Source organism: Lissotriton vulgaris, chromosome 5 (genome assembly GCF_964263255.1).
Source record: "Lissotriton vulgaris chromosome 5, aLisVul1.2, whole genome shotgun sequence".
Lineage (NCBI taxonomy): Eukaryota > Metazoa > Chordata > Amphibia > Caudata > Salamandridae > Lissotriton > Lissotriton vulgaris.
In genome coordinates, this window is record NC_141693.1 from 1246277856 (window position 1) to 1246299633 (window position 21778).

The 21778-nt window shown below is 45.0% G+C and overlaps 1 protein-coding gene across 1 annotated transcript in view; it reads right to left on the reverse strand.

Annotated features, from left to right (window-relative positions):
• The window catches only part of MYBPH (myosin binding protein H), a 151263-nt gene that overhangs the window by 19138 nt on the left and 110347 nt on the right, over positions 1-21778 (reverse strand). The window contains exon 7 of the mRNA XM_086923086.1: positions 13859-14018. Coding sequence (XP_086779212.1) covers positions 13859-14018 — 160 coding nt within the window. The remainder of the gene's footprint in view (positions 1-13858; positions 14019-21778) is intronic.

Below are 21778 nucleotides of genomic sequence, written 5' to 3' on the forward strand. Positions count from 1 at the left end.
ACCGCTTCATGGATGAGCGCGCATTGCTCTTATATCTAGTACGGTGCATCAAAAAACTACGAGCAATTTAAAAACACTCTACAGCAGCTAATAACCTTGTGGCCAAACAAAACTGTGTCCTAGAGATTCCCCAAAGTTGGACAATGCCCCTAAAGTGAGGGCGGGTTAAACACCCCCTCCTTCATTGAGTAGGAATAACTTTGGCATTGATTTTTAGTGAGATGTCTATTCATTCAGATCACATCTCAAACTATCCTCTTGTCACATGGTGGCATGGCCGCCTCCTCTTGACATCTAAGTGATGTTTTCTGATGGTTCTTCTAAACTGATTTCTCAGCTGCCTTCTAGCTTCCGTACTGTTCAGCATTCCATGCGCCACTGCCCACGGAATCTGCTGTTGGGTGGGGATATTGACTCCCAGCAGAAAAGCTAAGGGCAGTCCTGCACTCCACACCAAGCATTCAAATCAGCGACCTTCTTCTCATTAAGAAATTCTTCAAAGTCTATAGGTTGTAGAGAAGAGACAGGCATGGCCCGTGCAGGTAACACCGGTGGGGCCGGTTGGGGGGGTTTCGACGGACAATGATGAGGGAAAATTAAATAAATAATTAATTTTACCTCGTCACAGTCCATCCAAATCCGATAACACAGATGTTAGTAAAGGTGGATTTTAAATTGTGCATTTCAATATGCCACTTTTAGAAAGTGGGCATTCTCTTCCTTCACCATGCCGTGCTTCTATCTGCCTGAGGAGTCAATGTCTGGTTTAGACTGATAGCTGGGTTGTTTGTGCATTCACTCTAGACAGTCATACAAAGGGAGTTAGTTGAGGTGTGCCCTGCATATCCTGATGGCACATCACCAGGCTGATGGGCCTTCCTGAACTAGAGTGGTGAGAGGAGCTGTCACCTGCACCTGAATAGGGCTGTGCCTGGACTCTCACAATGCTGTCTTCCCCCCCTCCCCCTTCCCCCCGAAGTGTGTCTGGATCCAAGAACAGGCAGGACAAGAACTTGTGCACTACAAAGACAATCCTTTGAAGAATGCCTACTTCCAAGGCAAAAAGAGGCATAAATACTGGACCTAAAACCCCAGATTTTTAGAAAACCATATCAAAAGGAACCTCTGCCAAGGAGAAGAGCTGTGAGAAACAGTACTGCCACTTTGCTGTGTGTTGCTTTACTCGGGTGGCCTGCAGTTGCTGCTTCTGCTTTGGAGAGTAAAAGGACTGGACTTTGTTGTGTATCCTGCTTGTGAATTTTCGTGAAGGGCCTATTTGTGCGTGTCTCCTCTTAAGAAGTCTCAAGGCCATCAAAGACTTAATTTACAGCTTCCCTGAACGGCCAAAGAAATCGATGCATCGCCTGCCTGGGGCTGAAGAAACCCCCACAGCTCAAATTTAGCGCACCGTGTATCCAAAGTCTGAGACCACCACACTGACTCTGATGCAGGCCCACCTGTGCACCTCAGAAGATCAGCGCATTGTGGACCGTGGCTGTAGAAATCGATGCAGCGCCTGTTTGCCGTATCGACCTCCAGCACTTCCGAATTTCCATGCATCGCAACTGTGCGCCAAGTTCACATCGACACTGGGCTTCAGTAAGGAACTGAGGCTGAGGGTCCAGAGAACGCATCACTTGACCACACAATAAGAAACAGACGCATCATCTCCTCACCGTAAGGAACCAATGCATCATCTCTCCTGCTTAGCAGTAAGGAGCCAACACATGACCTCCCCTAGAAGCAAGGAACCAACGCATCACCTTCCCTGCGTGCATGAAAATGGCACATCGTTTTGCTTTCCGTCACTTCACCTCCCCTGCACCAGTTTCCAGATTGTAATTTTGACGCATCGCGGGTACTTTACACACAAAGTGTGGAGAATGGAAGATGGTGCATAATGAGGGCACAGGTAGAAGATGAGACAGCAGAGAACAGTTCCTGACTTCTCCAGAGAGTAAACACAGATGAGCCTGGTGTTGAAGGGAGCATAGGAGGGTTTCAAGAGGCAGGAAGGCAGGTGTGCAGGAGATATCATGCTCAAGTATGGTAAGGTACTACTTTCTAATTAAATAAGACATAGGTGCTGATATAAAGTGAACACAGCCTCTTTCAATGCCAGCCTCTACTATCACACCAATGGAACTCGGGGAAAGGTATTTGCGTTTTTTATAAGATAATTTAAAACACTTACAGTGGAGCTAAAAACAATTCAAACTCTTTAACCTGAGCTATCTTTAGCCTTACAATTGCCCCCTTGACTTGTGTACCATCTGACAGACCTCTTTATATTTAGGGTCACAGGTTCAGATTCTATTTACCTTTTTGCACAGAGACACAAAAAGGTGAAGGGCTATTTATAATTGAATGACCAAACATTATTGACAAAGTGCCTCTGTAAACACCAGGGACCCTTTGCCTGTGAAGGGTTAGACAGGGGAGATGAGCACTGAGTCAATTTTCAAGCAGTGTGTGAGCTTTCAAGAGGTCTCAGCTGATAATAAATCGTGCCTGACACCGAATGATTATGGCTGTGCCTTTTATGATTGACTCTTCTGAGGCAGCATCTTCGATCTAGTGCCTTGATACTCAAAGTACGGCCCGATGGCCGCATACGGCCCTCCTGACCTTTACAAGCGGCCCCCTGGTGTACTGCAGCACTCAGCTGCTGTTTACTAGAGAGATGCTAACAATAAAAAAGATGTTGAATAAGCAGGCAAGCATTTATTTAAAGGTTAATTGGTGTCAAAGAAAGGCAGTAACTATTGAGTCCTGCATCACTTAACTTTATGAGCACTTTCATGTTTAAAGTAAATCTTGCAGCAATAGTGGAAAAATATGATAAAGTCTCCTAAATTAAAAAAAAAAAAGTGTATTTAATTAATATGCAGATCCTTTTCACTTTAAAACCTCAGGTTAAATCAGTGCATTGAGAAGCATTATTTTTAAAGTGATGCTTTTCGAACAAAAATTTAGAAACATTAATTCTTCACTTCACCCTGACAACAATGGCAATAGTGAACTAAAGAGGCAAATTAGTTCTTATGTGCACTCTTTGGGTGACTTGCGTTCCGATTATACAAGTAAAACATTATAGCTTATTAAATCAAACACAGGAGAAGGTTTTGTACTACAGGCATCCTGAAGTCCTGTATTTTGAGATCCTCGTATATGTGAAAATGAAGAGCAAGGCGGGAAAGTGAAATGAAACTATTGCCTAGGATCACACAAATAGGTTAATTGGGGAAGCCGAGGGTTAATCGCAGGTTTTCTGGCTTCACGTTGTGCAATTCAGCAACTAGATGTATATGCTTTGCTTCACCTACACCCACCTTACCACCAATGCCCTGACCGCATCCATCTGGCATCAATGCGGCCATCGGTCACATCGTAGACCACACCCTTTGGCCCTTGGGAACATGTTTGCGAGTACCCATGATCTAGTGTGAATTATTTATTGAATGACACGCAAGCGCCCACCCCCGCCCCGTGTTCAGGGGCGGTAGCGTTACCCCCCTGGTCTTGCCCTTGAAACTGTGCCAGAGAACCACGTGCACCCTGGCCAGAGCGCATACTTCAGGAATGCCGGATCCACCGACCCATAACTGAACATCGCTCAAGCTTTAAGGAAAAGACTGCGTCTTTTCACTGTACAAAGCTCTCAGGAGCATAAAATTTGGTCCTAGAGGGCACAAATCCGGCACCTTACAAAAGGAAGACGGGATTAAATATAGGAAAATGTTTAAAGAGCAGTAAATGAGCGCTTTGCACACGTAAGCGTATTCTCCTCGCTCAGTATTGCTTAACTCAGCAGAGCGCAAAACTCTAAATAGAAACAGTCAATAGTAAGCGTGTGTGTAGGAGAAGAAATGAATCAAAGTTCGCTCTGGCTGGCTTTCGGTGAACACAAGAAAGAAATACAGGCATTGGTAAAATGGCCGCCTCCAGGTGGAGTGCGATCATGCTGCAATCCTACTGCCTATTGAATTAGTCTGCTTGAAATGGACACTCTCTTGCAGGTGTGCCGGAAAGAGACGGCTAATGGAAGTGTCTGCACTCACTGATATCTAACGCCAAGGAACTATTGCAGCTGGCACACAAGGTGTCATGGTGGAATGCCTGGTACCTGTGCAAATGGGGGCAGTCGCTTCTCTTCTGACATCAAGAGTCCGCCACACCACCTTTCGATCCGGATACGACATGTAAATCAGAGAGATATCCCTGAGGCCCAGGGTGCAAGGGCAGCCAGGATTCACGCAGATGCCAAGAGACTATGAGGTGGCGCCACGGTAACCTGGCCCACAACCCAGGGCCAGGGCACTAAAAACAAGAGAAAAGAGAGCTCGACATGACCTCAGTTGATCCTCTCTTAAGATGTCAGTGCAAGTCCAGGGGACCTACAAAAGCCCAGTCTCCTGTATACAGATTCACCTTGTTCCCGTGGGACACTTTCTGACGCACCTTTATTTCCCGGGACAGGTGCTGACAAGATGCTTTTGTCAGCAATTAACACAACCTAGAGGACGGAGGTCCGCAAGGAGCACAGCTGGCAAATTCCTGGCAGGGGGGTGGGGGGGGGGGGGGGGCTGAGATGGGTAGAGGATGATGAAGTGAGTAGCCTGGTGAGCTATTCAGTGGGCGGACATGTTGATATCAGGAGCCCTCTTGATAAACAGAAGGGAAATTGCAAGCAGGCAGATGAAATCAGGTGGCCCCCTGCTACCACACACATGCACAGATTCCATTATAACTGAGAAATATGCCTGGTGTCAATGGGATGAAACTGGAGAAATAGAAGCAAAGGCTGATAGAGTGGTGAGGATTTCTTTGCTTTCAGATCTTTGAAGCAAAAAGGGCACACACATGCGGTATAAAGCCATGCATCGCTGTGGCAACTTCTCGTGCAGGAGACCTACGGAAGAACCTATTTTCCATCTCCCATATCTATGGGGAGGGAAATGTACATAAAGAACAAAAGATTATTGTGACGAAAGGAAAGGGTCCACCTGGGCTTGAAGGGCATCCTTGTTCTAAAGCTAGGTTTACAGCATGCAAATCAAACATGTATAAAGGCTATTTTAGTAGTAGGTTACGTCAGTAAACAGCCTTGCGGTTTTGTGTGGCACTGAAGAGTAAAATAAACCTTGTGTCTCTCAATCGATACATCTTTGGTGACTGCGCGTGGCTTCCCGCGTTGTAACAGAATGAGGTGCCATATAGATCTGCCGCCATTGAGCCAATTTTAAAGCAAACAGAATTACACTGTTCCCAGAATATCTGTAATAGTGAGAGCAGCCGCAGGCAGGATGTCTCAAACAGATGGACTCCTACCCACCTGGGCAATCGATAAATGCATTAGGTGGAAATGTGAACTGCAATATGTGCGTTTTGAAACTACCGTGAAAGATAAACCTTGTTTGCAGCCACGGACACTGAGCTCTACCGCACACCTTTGTATTGTATTTTACCTGCATCAACATAGCGCTTCAATCTACCGTAAAGACTCCAGAGCACGTTTGGGAGGAGTAGCAAGTTACTCTTCGTCATGTGCCTGAGGTAGGACTTTTTTGGGTGTTGTGCTTATATTGCAGAGACTGCTGAGACGGTGTCTCAGTAAGCATGCAGTGCTACCTATAGGGGGCAGCAGGAGAAAGTGTGAGATAAGATGCCGTCCTGCCTACCTATACCTGTCGGTGTCAGAATGGTCGGCACTGTGCAGTTTAAACCACATTGAAGAAGGAAAATGGTTACCAGACAAGCATCGAATACAGTGTATGCACTGGAACCCACACAAAAGTGGCAGAGTGGCAGCCCATAGAGATAGGCATTATGCACCAGTTTATGCTCTGGCGGGTCCATCAATGGGTGATAGAGGAGCAGCAGCCAGCAGTCATAGTATGTGCCTAAGCAGCCTACCCAAGGGTGACAGGGACAACCTATTGGATAGGTAGAATATAACCAGCCATGCTGTATGGGCAGTAGAGGGCCCCATGGGAGCGGTAGAGGAGCAACTCACAGCACTTGTCAGGATTATATCAACAGCCATAGTAGACGCTCTGATGGACCTCTGTGGGGAAACAACCTTTACAACGCAACTTTTACTCCGCACTACCATTACAACGAAACTTTTACAACGCAACATCCATTACAACGCATGTATTTACAACGCAACCATTACAACGCATGACACTACAACGCACACCACTACAACGCATGCCCTTACAATTCAGTCGTTACAACGCATACCATTACAACGCATAGCATTACAACACATAGTACCCTTACACTATCCAACACTTACCCTACTGTTGCACCCCCTGGAGTTAGAATAGTGATTTTAACCCCTACACTATCCAACACTTACCCTACTGTTGCATCCCCTGGAGTTAGAATAGTAATTTTTACCCCTACACTATCCAATACTTACCTTACATGCAATGTAATGTTATGCGTTGTAATGGTATGCGTTGTAAATGTAGTATGCATTGTAGTGGAATGCGTTGTAAAGGTAGTTTCAAAGAATTCGTTGTAATGGCATGCGTTGTAATGGTATGCGTTGTAATGGATGTTGCGGTGTAAAAATTGCATTGTAAAGGTAGGCGTTGTAAAAGTATGCGTTGTAACGTCATACATTCACCTCTGTGGAGCGACAAAGGACACCTATTATAGGAACAGGAATATTATATTATTATATGCTCGAGGAGTCCACCCAAGAGAAGCAGGAAGCAATCCAAAGGATGGGCTTTTCTTCCGTCCATCACAGCACAGTACAGGTTCTGTAGAGTTATCCAGGAACAACAGAGGAGAGGTCATTGTTCAAAAAGTCATATTAAATGCTGTGATTCCACATAGGAAAGGGATAGGAGCAAGCGTTTGATTGGTCATTGTTTCCAGGTATGCTACAACACTCTGAGGGATCCACCTAGAATCGTCAGAGGACAATCTCAGAATGGCAGTATGCATCAGACTATGAATATGTCGTTAAGGTCGACACAGGAGAGGCAGTGAGCAACCTATATGAATCTTCAATATACCATACCATTCTATATGCCATGAAAATATTCAACTAGCCATGCTATATAGGTTGTGGAGTGCCCAGGGAGCAGCAGAGGATCTAACTTTATCGACAGGCATTATACAGTCAGTAAATTATATGGGTTGTATAGTACAGCAGAGGACACCTCGATGCTAACACTGGTTATGGTATATATTAGGAAGAGTCGGCCCAGAAGTCATAGAAATAGGCAATATACAAACCAGCCATAAAGTAGGGTCTGATAATTGCTCCGAGGACAGTCAAGGGAGAAACACAGGAAGCAACAGACACCACATATGTATGGGCTGTAGGGTCCACCCAGGAGCAGTGACACTCAAGCCAGTCGATGTAGATGATGTTAAAAAATCACAGAAAGGGGCATCAAGCAGTGATTCTGTGGAAGGAATAGCATTTGGGTCACGGAAAGGTCAAAGGCGCAGTACATTGCAACATTAACCTCTCCTCTGCTGGACGCTCCAGTGGTAGACGTTACAAAGGGCAGGTGAGAGTAGGCAGGAAGGTCAGAAGTCAGAAGATGTGGGCCAGCTGAGCCACCATGAGTGCCAAGATTAGGAGCTAAAGGGAGAATGCAGGCCGGCATGTGAGGAGAGGGAAGAAGAAAAGGAATGTCCAAGGAGGAAATTGGGAAATAGACGGGCACCTGGGGAATCTTCTGTGTTTCCTGATAAAAATGTTGACAAATGGGTACATTAAGAGGCAAACACAATCTGTAGAACTAAACACCAGATAGAAGGTCACAGCTTAGGTCAGGCCCCTCAGGATAGTCCAGGCTTGAGCTGCTCCCTCCTTTAGTCATTCTTGACTCGCCAAGCACAAGCTAACAAGACCGGAGCGCTCGTGACACAGATTGAAGCTAGTCCCACCACAGAGGAGAGCTGAGTCACAGACCCTGAGGAGACCCGAGTCACATACCCAGAGTAGAGCTATCTCACAGACCCTGAGAAGAGCTGAGGACAGACCCAGAAGAGAGCTGAGTCACAGACCCTGAGGAGACCTGAGTCACACACCCTGAGGAGAACTGAGCCATAGACCCCGAGGAGAGCTGAGTCACAGACCCTGAAGACAGCTGAGTCACAGACCCTGAGGAGACCTGAGTCACAGAACCTGAGGAGACCTGAGTCACAGACCCTGAGGAGACCTGAATCACAGACCTTGAGAAGAGCTGAGTCACAGACCCCGAGAAGAGCTAAGTCACAGACCCTGAAGACAGCTGAGTCACAGACCCTGAGGAGAGCTGAGTCACAGACCCTGAGAAGACCTGAGTCACAGACCCGGAGGAGACCTGAGTCACAGACCCTGAGGAGACCTGAGTCACAGACATTGAGTAGAGCTGAGTCACAGACCCCGAGGAGAGCTGAGTCACAGACCCCGAGGAGAGCTGAGTCACAGACCCTGAGGAGAGCTGAGTCACAGACCCTGAGGAGACCTGAGTCACAGACCCTGAGGAGACCTGAGTCACAGACCTTGAGTAGAGCTGAGTCACAGACCCCGAGGAGAGCTGAGTCACAGACCGTGAAGGCAGCTGAGTCACAGACCCTGAAAAGAGCTTAGTCACAGACCCTGAAGAGAGCTCACCCCCTCGTTTAAATAGGTCGTTCTTGATTAACAGAGATCATTCCTTCATGGGAGGGACCAGGTGCAGAAGGACAGGTAAGGGGGGAGAAATAGCCTATCTGGGCAGACCAGGAGTCCTGGGACACCGAAGTAAGGGTCAAAGCATAAGAATCCAACTCTTTTGGAGAAATGAGAGTAAAATATGTATACAAATGCGTAAAATAAAGGCAGAAGCATTCTGAAAACAAACAACAATGCTCCCTTTAGCCAGGCTGCTGATCGCAGGGTATTCCAGGTTAGAGCTGCTCCATCTTCTATTCGCTCACCAAGGACCGAGCAGGAGTGTAACCCTTATATAAGCTCCTAATCTTTACTAAAAAAAAACCTGGGCCTCATTTTTAATGTCTTCTCAATTCATGGGGCATATTGATGACATTATCACAAAGCGCAGCAAGTCACCGCACTACGCTACGCTGCACTGCATGACAGGGAAAGAGCAGGAAAGCTCAGTATTTAAAAAGATTTCCCTTGCGCTGTTGCCATTTTTACAACATAGCGTCAATGCAGGCTCCCTTGCACCTTGGTGCAAGTGTGCTTGTGTTGCATGCAGGATTATTTTTGTGCATGAAGGGGCACCTTCCTGCACAAAAACAATCCTGAGAGGCATATTTGTCTATCTATGTGTCCTGCAGGATGCAGCACACATAGACAAAGGAAATAAGGAGGAGAAATAAATATATTTCTCCTTGTTACACCTCTCAATGGAAGGGGTATCTTTTGGGGGCATTCCCAGGTGTACCAGTTCTGGTAAATCTGGAAATGCATCAAAAAAATATAGGAGTTGCGTGGGAACACCCATGTAACTCCCATTGAACACCTCCCTTGCACAGAGAAAGGCAATGCAGAGATTTGCGCTGCATTGCTTCACTAGAAATGTATGAAGCCATTCGGGATCACGCAAGTTGACCATGCGTGGACACATAAATCAAATTTTTGAGTTCTGATGCTCAAGAGTGATGCAGACTGGGTACATAATTATGGCCCAATGTGTGAATTTATAGAATCTGTGTGACCACACTAGCCCCAGGCTGTGCTGGGGAAGGGAACTAGAGGCAAACAGGGCGTCGGGAGCTGGCCAGCCTCCAACACAAGCTGTTATACACACATGAGGCCGCTCCTGATTTTATGACCTAAAAGGTGCTCAGGGTTGTTTTGTGTATGTGAGTGTAGGCATCTCACAAAAAGTTAAGGACTGACCTCACACACCACCTGGTGTCATGCTTCATCATCGGCCGTCCTCGCCCTCTAAAAAGTTGGTTTGATAGAGGGCGGGCATTCACCTGATGACAAGGATGCACTTCTAAACTAAGTAGGGGCCCAAAGTGAGTGAGTGAGATTTAAAAAACATTACAGTTGTCTCACTAAATTTTAATGGAATAGGTATCAGTATGGTGATAAAAACAAGTAAACGAAGATATGGGGAAAGTTATTAACCCCTCACCATATAGAATTGGGTCGACATGTTTCTGCCTAGTGTCAAACAATGGTACACGGCATTCATCAGGACCTATATACTCAAAGGGCTCCGCTCTTACCAACTCTGGTGAGAAAACCACTAAGTGGGGTGACCTGTCTCACTCTCCACTTCCTGGGGGTCCCTAGTAACCCCACAGACTTCACAGCCAAGGAGCTGCCCCCAAGCCTCTGAAACTTAAAACGTGCGACTAGGGCAAGGTGTAGGGCCATGGATCAGAGAGCTCACAAAGGAACATAAAAAGCGAACAGACTCTGCAGGTAGCGAAGACCAAGCCCGTGGAGAGCACGATGCGCCTGGACCAAAAGATTTTTATTTAACTCTATCCACCACAGGGAGCCAATGAAGAGTACACAGCTGATGGTAAAAGCAGCTCCTGGCTGAAATGCCTAATAGCAATCAAGCTGCCGCATTCTGAACCACCTGACATCTTTTCAGCAGGTAGCCTGGAACACCAGCAAACAGGGCATTGGCATAATCCAACCGTGACAGAATTAGAGCGCATGTGACCGTTGTACTTGCTGCCTGCGGCAAAAAAGGAAAGAATTTTCTAAAAGTTTTAAGAAGGCCGAAAATGCACCCTGCCAACTTCTTAATGTGCGTCGGGAAGGAAAGGCTCTCGTCGAACCAAACCCCCAGTTTTTTAACTGGCTTCCCGGAGGAGGGAGGCAGCAAAAGATTTGGCGGCCACAGCCGCTCTCGAAAATTGGGAGGAAATTTGCCAAGTAGCAAGATCTCAGACTTCTGATCGTTACACTTAAGTTGTGCATCCGCCAGCCATTTAAAGACAGAGGCTAAGCAGTGTTGGACCAATGAAACAGAGTCTGTATCTTTGTCCCAAGTGAAGAGGAGCTGGGTATCATCCGCATAAGCCATCACTTTAGCCCCAAGTTCCTCTGGCAGATAAATCAGTGGAGTGACACAGATATTAAAACGAAGAGGGCTAAGGGAGGATTTGTGAGGGACACCAGTTGTCACAGGCTGAGGGGAGGAGGAAGATGGTGGGAGCCAAATCGGCCCAGCACGCCCTTCCAAAATAGAGCTAAGCCAGTCCCAGTCATCCCGTAACCCTCTCATCTGCAGTCTTTGAGAAGCAGAAGGCCCCACATGACAGTCCATCTTCAAGGAGCTGACATTTGCAGTAGGTCAGACCTCCACTGTCATTGAAACTGACGGCCACAGACTGTAGAAGCTGGAAAGATGCATAGAACCATTACATTTCAGAGGAATCTTCAGGGCCAATCAAGGTATCTTACATAGAGGCACGGCCCCAAAGAATTGAGTTGAATTATGATTACATCAAGAAATGTATCTTCAAGTTTTCATATGAAAAATTACAAAACTATTGCAACTTATCAATCTATTCATGGAACCTTTAACCGAAATTATGAAGCCTCCAATTTTCATGACCACATGTATGCGGATGACACCCAACTATACCTAAAATTATCATCCCAGGATGATATCTGTCTACTCAGCACAATTTAGCAAAAAACACACAACTGGATGACAAAAAAACATCTCAAACTCAATGCACTTAAAACCAATTTTCTCTTAATCTCCCCACCGCAAAGACACAGCAACATAGAAAACTGGATGGAACACTTAACAGCCTTCAACTGCACCCCACACATCATAGATTCCACAAGATCACTGGGAATAACACTCAAAAAGAATCTCACCATGCAGGAACACATCAGCACAGCCACCAGAGGAGCAAACATTTATATGAACCTTCTTAGAAAACTAAAACCCTTTCTCAACGACGACTACCTAAAAACAGCTGTACCAGCTCTAATGATACCTAGAATAGACTATGGGAATACAACCCTTTGTGGTTTGCTGAGATCCAGCCTGGCTCCACTAAGAGCTTCACACAACGCGGCTACAAGATTGTCACCTGCTCCAAAAAGAACAACCACATCATCCCTGATCTAAAGGCCATGAACTGGCAAGATCACAGCAAACAATTGCCTGCATAACACACAAAGCACTGTAACCTCAACACACCAAAATGTCTAGCCACTAAACTGGAATTATCAGGAGGTAGCAGAACTTTGAGAAGCACCAACACCATGCAATTGCAACCACATACATAGGATCTAGAATGCCCTGCCACTGGCAATCAGAATGAACCCTTCAACCTCCTCCTTAAAAAAAGAAGTCAAACTACTTCTAATGAACAAAACTCTCCACTGATCCCAGTTCTAGAGCGAAATGGGTACAATTCAGACTCAGTTCCCTTTACTAGGATCTATGATGAATGAACGCGAAGCAAGAATGACTAAAGCACTCCTGAATTCCTCCAGACCTACAAGGTTTACTGTCAACATTTACTTTCTCCTTTTAGCTACACATATCTATGTTCCTAGTTCTCACCTCTCTTTTAGTTGTAAAAATTGTAAAGGGCTCTGATACCCTCAGTGGCTCTAGTTCGCGCTATATAAAACTTAATAAATAAATGCATTTACGGCAATATAAATTCACCATGAGAATAATATGACATTGGAGCGATCTTCATGCAGACCCTTGCTCCTTGACCAGGTGCACCAAGTAAATTTTAACAATCACATGATGTAGAGTTATGGAGACCAACAACCAATTTTACAGGATTACCTATATTTTGCCCTAAATCCAAAATAAGATTTCTTAAGCACAGACCCAGCCAGGGCTGACGCAATTGCTAATGTTCCTAAAATTTGTAAGCTGTTGTTGCCCTGACCAGTGCTGCAAGATGCACTGCGGTCCTTTAAAAAGACTTGGGGGCTCATTTATTAAAAAATTGAATTGCAAGTCTTTCTGCTCCATTGCCCTTCAGCAATTTGAATGGGCAGGAATGCACCTTATTTACGCAATATTGTGCATTCCTGTCCTTTCAACCAGCACTGACTTGCAATTTGGTGCCTAGCACCAATGCAGGCCCTCTTGCACCATGGTGTAAGGGTGTCTGCGTTGTTGACAGGATTGTTTTTATTCAGGAAGGGGCACCTTCTTGCACAAAAATAATCCAGAGAGGTGTTTTCCTCATTCTGTGTGTGCTGCAGAATGTAGAACACATAGAAAGAAGAAAAGACAATAAGGCGTAAGGTTGTGTCGCTGCCCCGGTTTACGTAATTTTGTAAATCTGGGAATGTGCTAAAATCCATGGGTGTTGCATAGGAACACCTACCAACCCACCCATGGAATGCCTCCTTGAGCAGAGTAAGGCATCACAGCCCTTTTGTGCTGCATTGCCTTATTCCATATCTATGAGGCCTGCAGGGAGGCTTTGAGTGGCTTCATAGATATGTTTGAGAGTCCTGTGCCATCGGAGCGTAAACAAAAGGGACGCCCCGGCTGCAAAGTCCTCTTATAAATAAGACCCCTGCCCTGAAACTCGCACATTAATTCAGTGCAGGGTGCGAATGTTGGTTTCAGGCCAAAGGTTCCTCTCTCAGACTATGTGTAAAACTTTCTTAGATAACATGTTATACATCTAATGTACACTAGAGGGCAGGGCAGGATTACTTTTATTATTCCAGACCTGGCCCGCTTCCATTCCACGTTGCTGGAAGGGGACGTGTTGTACAATTTGCATGCAGTATTCGCTATTTTACCTTACAGTGATTTTGATTGTCATAATAGTTAGATAAGATATAGTAAATAATGATTTGCACCCCCAATGAAGCACCCCTCTACACATTTAGTGTAGTGTGGCACATTTTATTACGAACCTGTTTTCTTAATGAAGGCGCAGTCTTTCGTTACCGTGGGCTTCTCGCTGAGGCCACACTGGTTTTCTGAGAAGACCCGGAAGTAGTAGGAGTTGCCCATGATGAGGTCTGTCACCGTGCAGTTAGTCCTGTGGTAGTGCTCCAGAACAGTAAACCACTCCTGGAAAGAAGGGATCGTGCAGGTTAGTGCCTGTGCGGAGTATGTGAAAACAGTGGTTATATAGCAGTGAACTCAGAAACTTCTCAATTCTTTCATTCAGCGCTGGCTTTTGGCATGGGCGAGCTGGGCCAGGCCACCAACCTTCAGAGGGGCCAAAAGAACTGTCTGCATTAAGGCCATGCAAACAGTAGCGCCCTCTCATTTTGCACCAATGATTCTGTTTAAAGTGCGGTGCTTTTAGTCACTGTTAATCATGCAGCATGTGCTGTTTTTAACACACTAGCAGCTCCTTTCCTTCCTCACCCCATCCAGTGTTTGGAATGAAGGGGGATACAGATGGATCCCGGATCCGGCAGCTGTTATGAAGCCGGGTCAGGGATCTACAGTCTGGCCCCAGCGAAAAATGCTGAATTTGTTCCAGTGTCATTTAACAACACTGGGACACTATTCAGCAGCGCCAGCACATTGTCTGCTTGGGGCAGCAACCTGCAGGCAGCGAGGGAGCTTTCATATTTTAGATTTCAACTGGGATGCAAAATAAAGCCAATATTTAAAGGGCCATCAGCCCTTCTTTTCTTCAGGTCTAATCCTGGCTGGGAGCTATCTGGAGCCTAACACCTAAGTGCAATGCAAAAGAGGATATCAAAGGTGCACAGCTTCTTATCACTTCACAAGTACTTAAGAGAAACTACGATTTGGAGGTACGCTTTTGACAGTGCATATAAGAGATGCGCATGTGCTGTAAGAATGTCAGATGTTTGACACTGTACGAGTATTTAGAAGAATAACAATTTGAATAGCATTAAATATTTTTTATTTAATTCTTTTGTAGCACTACTCATCGCAGTGTCTGGCGTCAAAGCCCTGTACATCACAAGCAGACATACATTGACAATAAATCGTAAAAGTGTGTACATCCATTTACTGGGCGTTACAGAAGACAATGACGGTTTCTAGGTGTAGCAGTCATACATCGTCTTTACTGGTAGGGATTACTGTCATGGAGAAACACAAAGTCTGGATTTTAAAATCTAATGCAGGGCATGGGATTGACTGTACTAATCTGCATTATCCCGTGCCTTACGGTTGCAATCAGGGTCCTTCATGCCATTTCATAGCTCACTGTGCAATACTAGAAAAACAACAAGTAATAAAAGGATCTCTGAGTCACAAGCAATATCCCCTTACTTATCTACATAAAATACATATTCGTCATCTGCATGTTAAAGGATATGTTTTCCAAGAAACACATCTATGGTACTTCATAGGTCAGAACTGCCTCTAGACAAAACACAGACCTCTTCAGGAAGTGCATTAACCACCAGAGTTATCTTACCATTATTATTATTCCCTGAGATTTACTAGGCACACAAAGCTCTCTACAGTAGGTGCCTTTAGCCCATAAGATATTTTAAAATCCAGCATTTTCAACCAATGCAGCTGGAACAGACTTACTGCCATATTTCTCCTTGTTGCCAATTTTTGCTGGGGCAGTTATAAAAAAATTAATGTACAAGCTGACAGTTAGACTGCTTTTTGTTACTCCACATTTCACGAACTTTCACCTTTCCACCCCCTTTTTATTTCCCCTCATGACTCCACTCCCTTTTTGTTGCCACAACTTGCCCCCCAATTGATGGGTGCCCTGAGTCACGTTTTTTCAATGTCAGCACTGCTCCCATCTTGTTCTCACCCCCTGCTGCAATGCCACCACATACCAAAGACCTTCCGGCCAAGAAACAACTTGGCACCAGTGTTATGGAGCTACGTTGTGAATGTAATGAATGAGTAGGGGGAGTTGTGCAGATGTTTGTGTTCAGAAGTCAGTCACTGCTCTAAAGCAACCAGCCAGGACCTGACCTGTCAACTCTGCTGCCTTTTTTTATTCGTCAGCAGCAGGCAAGAGCTCTGATGGTGCGCGATTTTTGAAAATAAAATCTGCTCGATTAAATCCACTCTAAATTCATATATTTTAAATAACCATACGCAAAACTACTAATATAACACGAGAGTGTATAACATGAGAAATGTGCACAAGGCACGATAGTTGATTTTTCCTACCTAAAATAATGTGAATATTGTTAACTGAATGTTATGCTGTTTTCTTAACTGCAGAAAAATGAACGACAAAAGAAAGACTGTCATGTCATAGTCACATTTATCCAGCTCTATCAATGGCAGGGCATCCATCACTCATCCTCTCAGGGAGGGGCAATGCACAATGGAACCCTTCTGCAGGAAGAAATGTATGTACGGCAGGAAAAAAGTTACCTCATTGTCAAGGAAATTGTGTTTCTAGAAACAAACTTTTTCTTTGGGAGATTTTTTTAAGAAAATATAAAACTTTCCTGAGCAGGTGCATTATAGATGGCACTGATTGGCACATCTTTGGTGGTGTGGTTCCACTGAAGCCAGAACTATCCCAACATGCCTGGTGGGGAATCTCTAAATATGATGACAGTCTTATACCAGGAAAGCAGAGACCATAGAGAGTGTTGACCTGGTGAACCACCCATCATATTCGAAATGACACCATAGGTACATCTCCATGGCTTTCTAGCTGGAATGAGAGGAAATGTGGGTACTAGTGCATCAGAATCCTAATATAAAGGCCATATTAGTTAAGTATTGCCCTTTAGGCGTGCATGAGCTATGCGCTCCTTAATTTCAAATATGAGAGGTTAATGACAGAAGAACCTTAGCAAGCTCTTGAGGCACCCTCCCTGGGACAAGGTTGGTTGAAGTCTCTGTGGTCTTATAGTCTGATTTAGAGATTGGCAGATAGGTACTCCACCACAAAGGTGATTTATATATTGTTCACCCATTATATCCTAATGCAGTTGAAAGAATATCTTTTATATCTGTGACAGTCTACCCATCAGCCAAATTCTAAATCAGGCCCTTCATGTTTTAGCTAAAGTTCTTTTTTGATAAGCAGGAAGAGGACGATTTCAGACAACAGGCAAGGGTAGGGTATCTCTCAAATATAGGGATAAATGTTCCCTGACAGTCAGCATCTACTTGCATCATTCATTGCCCTGCTGGCAGCGTCAGTACTGGTCAGTTTTCTGTCATCTGGTAACACTTCCCAATGTCATGGAAGAACATGAAGTGCTGGTAACAGATAAGAGAGCTATCATTTTTGCAGACTGCTCCCACCCTAATGTGGGGGCAGGGTAAACATTTTCCGGGCTCTTGGGCCCTATACCGGGCCTTCTCAGTTTAATTGAAGACCACAAGGGTGATCATCTGGGGGTGAGTTATAGCTAGTCGTTGTTCAAGGTTGTTCTGTATCGCCTCCCCTCACTCCTTCATTTGGGGTCATGCTTGGATTGACGGCTGGGGTTTTAACTCTCCTATCCACATGCCATGGCTGGTAAGTGACTGATGCAGAAGGGAGGGGCCAGAAGACAATCAAGAAGGCCTCCTGTGTGACCTATTAAACAAATTGAGACAGTTGTCTTGGATTTGACTAGATCAGAGTCAGCTGTATCGTGTAGCCACATTTTACACACACAAAGAAAATGTGGACAGGTTGCCATGCTTGTTGCTTTCCACTCAATGTCAGGATATAACACTAGGGTGACATTCCTGTTGAAGGATTGCTTTTATGCAATATCAGTATCCACAGGAGCTGTTGTTCCTTTCCCCAAAATAATTGACTTTGCATAGCTGGCAATCGTAGGAGGGAAGTGGGGTAAAACAGCCATCTTCCTTGGGCTCCTGTGTTCATTCGGAGAGGCCAGCAGTCGGATTAATGTTACTAGTGAGCTTTCCTCCTCAAGCTGGGCTACACACTCCTGTAGGTGCTGACTGGTTGATTGTTGCCTGGTGTGGTAAAGGATCTTCTTGATTTATGGTGGGCTCCTTGCTACTGAGACCACCTTCAGCTGCTTGAAGACCAAAGTATACCTAGCTCAACCCCCAGCCTGCACTTCTGGTACCTGCTCCCCTACAGTGGCCAGTGTACATATTGCTAATACAAAAGAGGAGGAAGAGAACGTAAGAAAGTTCCTTTCTTCTCATATGTGGTAAACACATTGCATAGGCATACTGTGCCCACTGGATGGGAATAGACCACTCACTTTAAGGGGGATTGTGTCAGTAATTTATTAGGTTACAGTGTGAGGGACCCATCAACTAGTAGTGGTTAACCTGTTATTTAAGACTGCTAATTCCTCCAATTAATCCCTGAATATCCACATACTTGGGAGTCTGTGAACCTCTGAGAAAAAACTGAACATACAGGTTGGCTGCTATTGCTGGGTTCTCTGAAACGTCTTACCTACGCTAACACCACGAGCTTTGTGAGAAGTTGTTCCAGATTTTACATGGTTGCAGCAAGGATTAAGTGTGGTTGCTGGCTTGCCCAAAACTCAGTCTTCATTCATACCGGATTTGGCAAGATGGGACTCATGGTGAAAAACAGGACCAAAAATGTAGCACCTGCCTCTGTTGTAACAGAGGGTCGACTGAACATAGCCACACACGTTTCCATGTGTTCCATTGCAGAATCAGTCAACCACCCTTATCCTAAAGCTATGTAATTAGCACACTTGATACTTTGCACAAGCGTTGCATTAATTCCAACAAATCTCTCATTGTTTTAGTCAGTTCCACCTTGTCTGTAAGAAATACATAATCCTGTGGTTAGATCATTCTGCTTCCCCAGAAAAGGCATTCTGTCCCCTTTTTTGCACAGGGACACCATATCCTCAGGCATAAGCAGTTGAGGCACTGGCAATCCCTTGGCCTCTGGGCTGGCTGTATCCTTTCCCCCCAATTCCTCTCCTCCAAAAAGTTCTCCAGAAAATCAGAATGGAGGAGGCCAGTGTGATCCTGATTGCGCTTATTGGTAGGGGTGGGCAGAACTTGCAGAGTTTTACTGTGTGAAATTCTGGGGAGTTACCTAAAAACTCAGCAAGATTCTGCAGAGTTCTGTGCGCAGCGCAATTCTGGTCGGTCGACCTGCTCTCCTGGATTTTTTGCACTGGGGCTTGTCCCACGCTGTAAAATCTGAACAAACTTCACCACAGCGCTGCTTCTTTCTGCTTCTCGAGTAGATTCTCTACTAGAACTGCAGTTTTCACAACATGAGCTGCAACTTTCTCAATGTGAGTGGTAGTGACCTGCCGTGATCCCCGGGTTGGGAAATCTCACTGGGAAGCGGTCTAGCACCCATTTTGTCTAGCTCAGGAGCAGCGTGTGAGAAAAACTCCACTATGCGGCAGTTGGGGGCGTTTGTAACTAACTCTACACTCCAAGTGGAACGCTAAGTGGGCAAAACTCAGCGAACTCTGCCGGCAGAGTGGAGTTTACTGCTCACCCCTACTTATTGTCCTTATTAGCCCAGATGTCATTGATTTCTTCTCCTTCGCTGTCTTTGTCACGTTTTTTTACTCTCCCCTTTATCTCCAGTGTTATCTCCTCTGTTTGTCAAACGATTGTCTGAGGGCTAGGCTGTTGAACAAGCAGGTTTAAAGAATTTGGGTTCCTCTACACAAGTTGCTCTTGAGATTAAGTCTTCTTGTAAGCAATCTACTTTAAGGTCATATAAAAAACACTGGGACTCCTTTTCCAAATGATGCTCATCTTTGTCTGAGGATTCAGCTATGACTGATTCCTTACAAATACTACATTTTTAAGAGATGGTTTTGAGACGGGATTGGCACCTAGTACTCTTTCCGCTCAATGGGCTGCAATAAAGGCTTTTCTTATCTTTTCTGGTGATTTCGCCACACTTTCTCCTTTGGTATTCAGGTTAGGTAAGATTTTCAGTTTGCAGAGACCTTCAATTCAGGAAGAAATGTTGTCTTTGGATTTGTAAGTTGTTCTTTGGGGATTGCAAGGCTCTACCTTTGAACCTCTTGAGGAGGCAGAGTTGGTGTGGTTAGCTGCTTAAGTGTTTTTCTTGGTTGCCATAACTTCTGCATGGCATTTGGAGGAATCTGGGAAGCTCATGACTGTTTTCCTTATCTCAAATTATTTCCAGATCATGTGGTTCTCAAACTGGACACCAACTTTATCCCTAAGGTCTCTTTTATCCTTTCATTGTGCTCAGGAAGTCATTTGTCAGGACTTACAGTTGCTTATTCAGATTCACTTCCCTCTCCTGATTTATCCAGAATGCACTAATCCTTTTCAGTTATCTAACTCTTTGTTTATTGCTCATGGCTCTGTTTCTAAGGATAAAAAGGTTTCTTCTTTAATTTAGGTAGATGGGTCACATCAAGCCATCAATCAATCAATCAAGTCGTATTTATTTAGAGCTACATGTCACCCAGGAGGGCATCCATGCGCTTGCTGCAGATTTTTGTTGAAAACCAGTTCTTAAGTCTCTTCCTGAAGTCAGCCAGCAATGGAGCGGAGTGGAGGTGGAGAGGTAGAGGGCTCCAGGCTTTGGCGGAGAGATGGGAGAAAGAGCGTCCTCTGGTGCAGCTTTGGCATATACGAGGGAGAAGAGTACAGAGCGGAGATTCCTGGGTGGCCTGTGGAAGTACAGGCGCAGCCATTGCTAGGGCATACTCTTCGGTGGGGGAACCCATTCCTGCTGATGTACTCAGACGTTCCACTATGGTGGTCTCTGCCTCCTGGGTGGAGGTATGGGGAGTTTTCTTACTTGAGACTGCTGAGCGGCTACTTGGTCCTCACAACAGATCTTCAACTTTATTGTCTTTCTGTTTGTGATGGTTTAGATGGTCATTTTGGTTCCAAAGTTCTGACTACAGCAGTGAAGTAATTGATGTCCTTCTAATAAACAAATGTTGCATCTGTTTGGTGTATTGCAACTTTTTTTTACTGCTTGGATACATCCTGAAGGATGCCCTAAGGACTAGGACGAAGAGGACTCCATGAGGGGTAATGAAGAGTACCAGTAAGTAAGTTATTTATTTATTACCCCGATCATAGTTTAAATGCCTATAATGGTGCACATATATATTCAGGCTAAAATCACAATTTTCGCAGCACACTTTACTGACTCGATCGTAATATGATCCAGTATAATTATACATCTTTCATTAATCCTCCAGGGATGAAAGTTTGAGTCAGATCCACCAAGACTCAAACGAGTGTCAACGCATGCCTTTGAACAGGTGTACGGCTTGCCACTCCCCTAACCCACGGATTATCCAGGGGCAAACAAAAAAACAAGAAAGATACAAAAACCTCAGAGCAGGGGATCAACTTGCCCATACAAAAGGCTCACATGTTGAAGGATCAGGAGACTTACCTTTGAAAACAAACTAAAATGTAATCTATAAAAAGGTAATTATTTTATAAAAGAAAATAAGAGGTGAAGAGCTCAAAGTACACACATGCTGAGTGAATTCAAAATACTGCAAGGGAGGCTAAAATCATTTGATCATATCGATAAACGCAGCCTCTACGTCTAATTGTCTCCTAATTGCCGATTAAAAATATTGCCTCCATAAAGAACTCCCAGTTGGCTTGGACTACCGCGCTACCCGTCCTCTGGAGGCTGGGGATGCCTTCCTGCTGCTGTATTTGGTCCAGATATCCGTCAGCACTCTGCCACCGTGACAGATGCTCTTCGGCTCAGCCAGACCACCGTAAATCACTCGAGCAGAGTCGCATACTCAGAAAGGATAAAAATATTTTTCGCTAGGGACTTAAGCTGGTGTCAGAAACGAGACACCCCCGCCTGCTGGCAGGAGAGAAGTGGTCCAGCCCGGTGCGTTTTCAACCGTTTATACTGTTTGCCAAAAAGAAGGTTGGGGGCCTCCTGCCTCTGTCGGCTC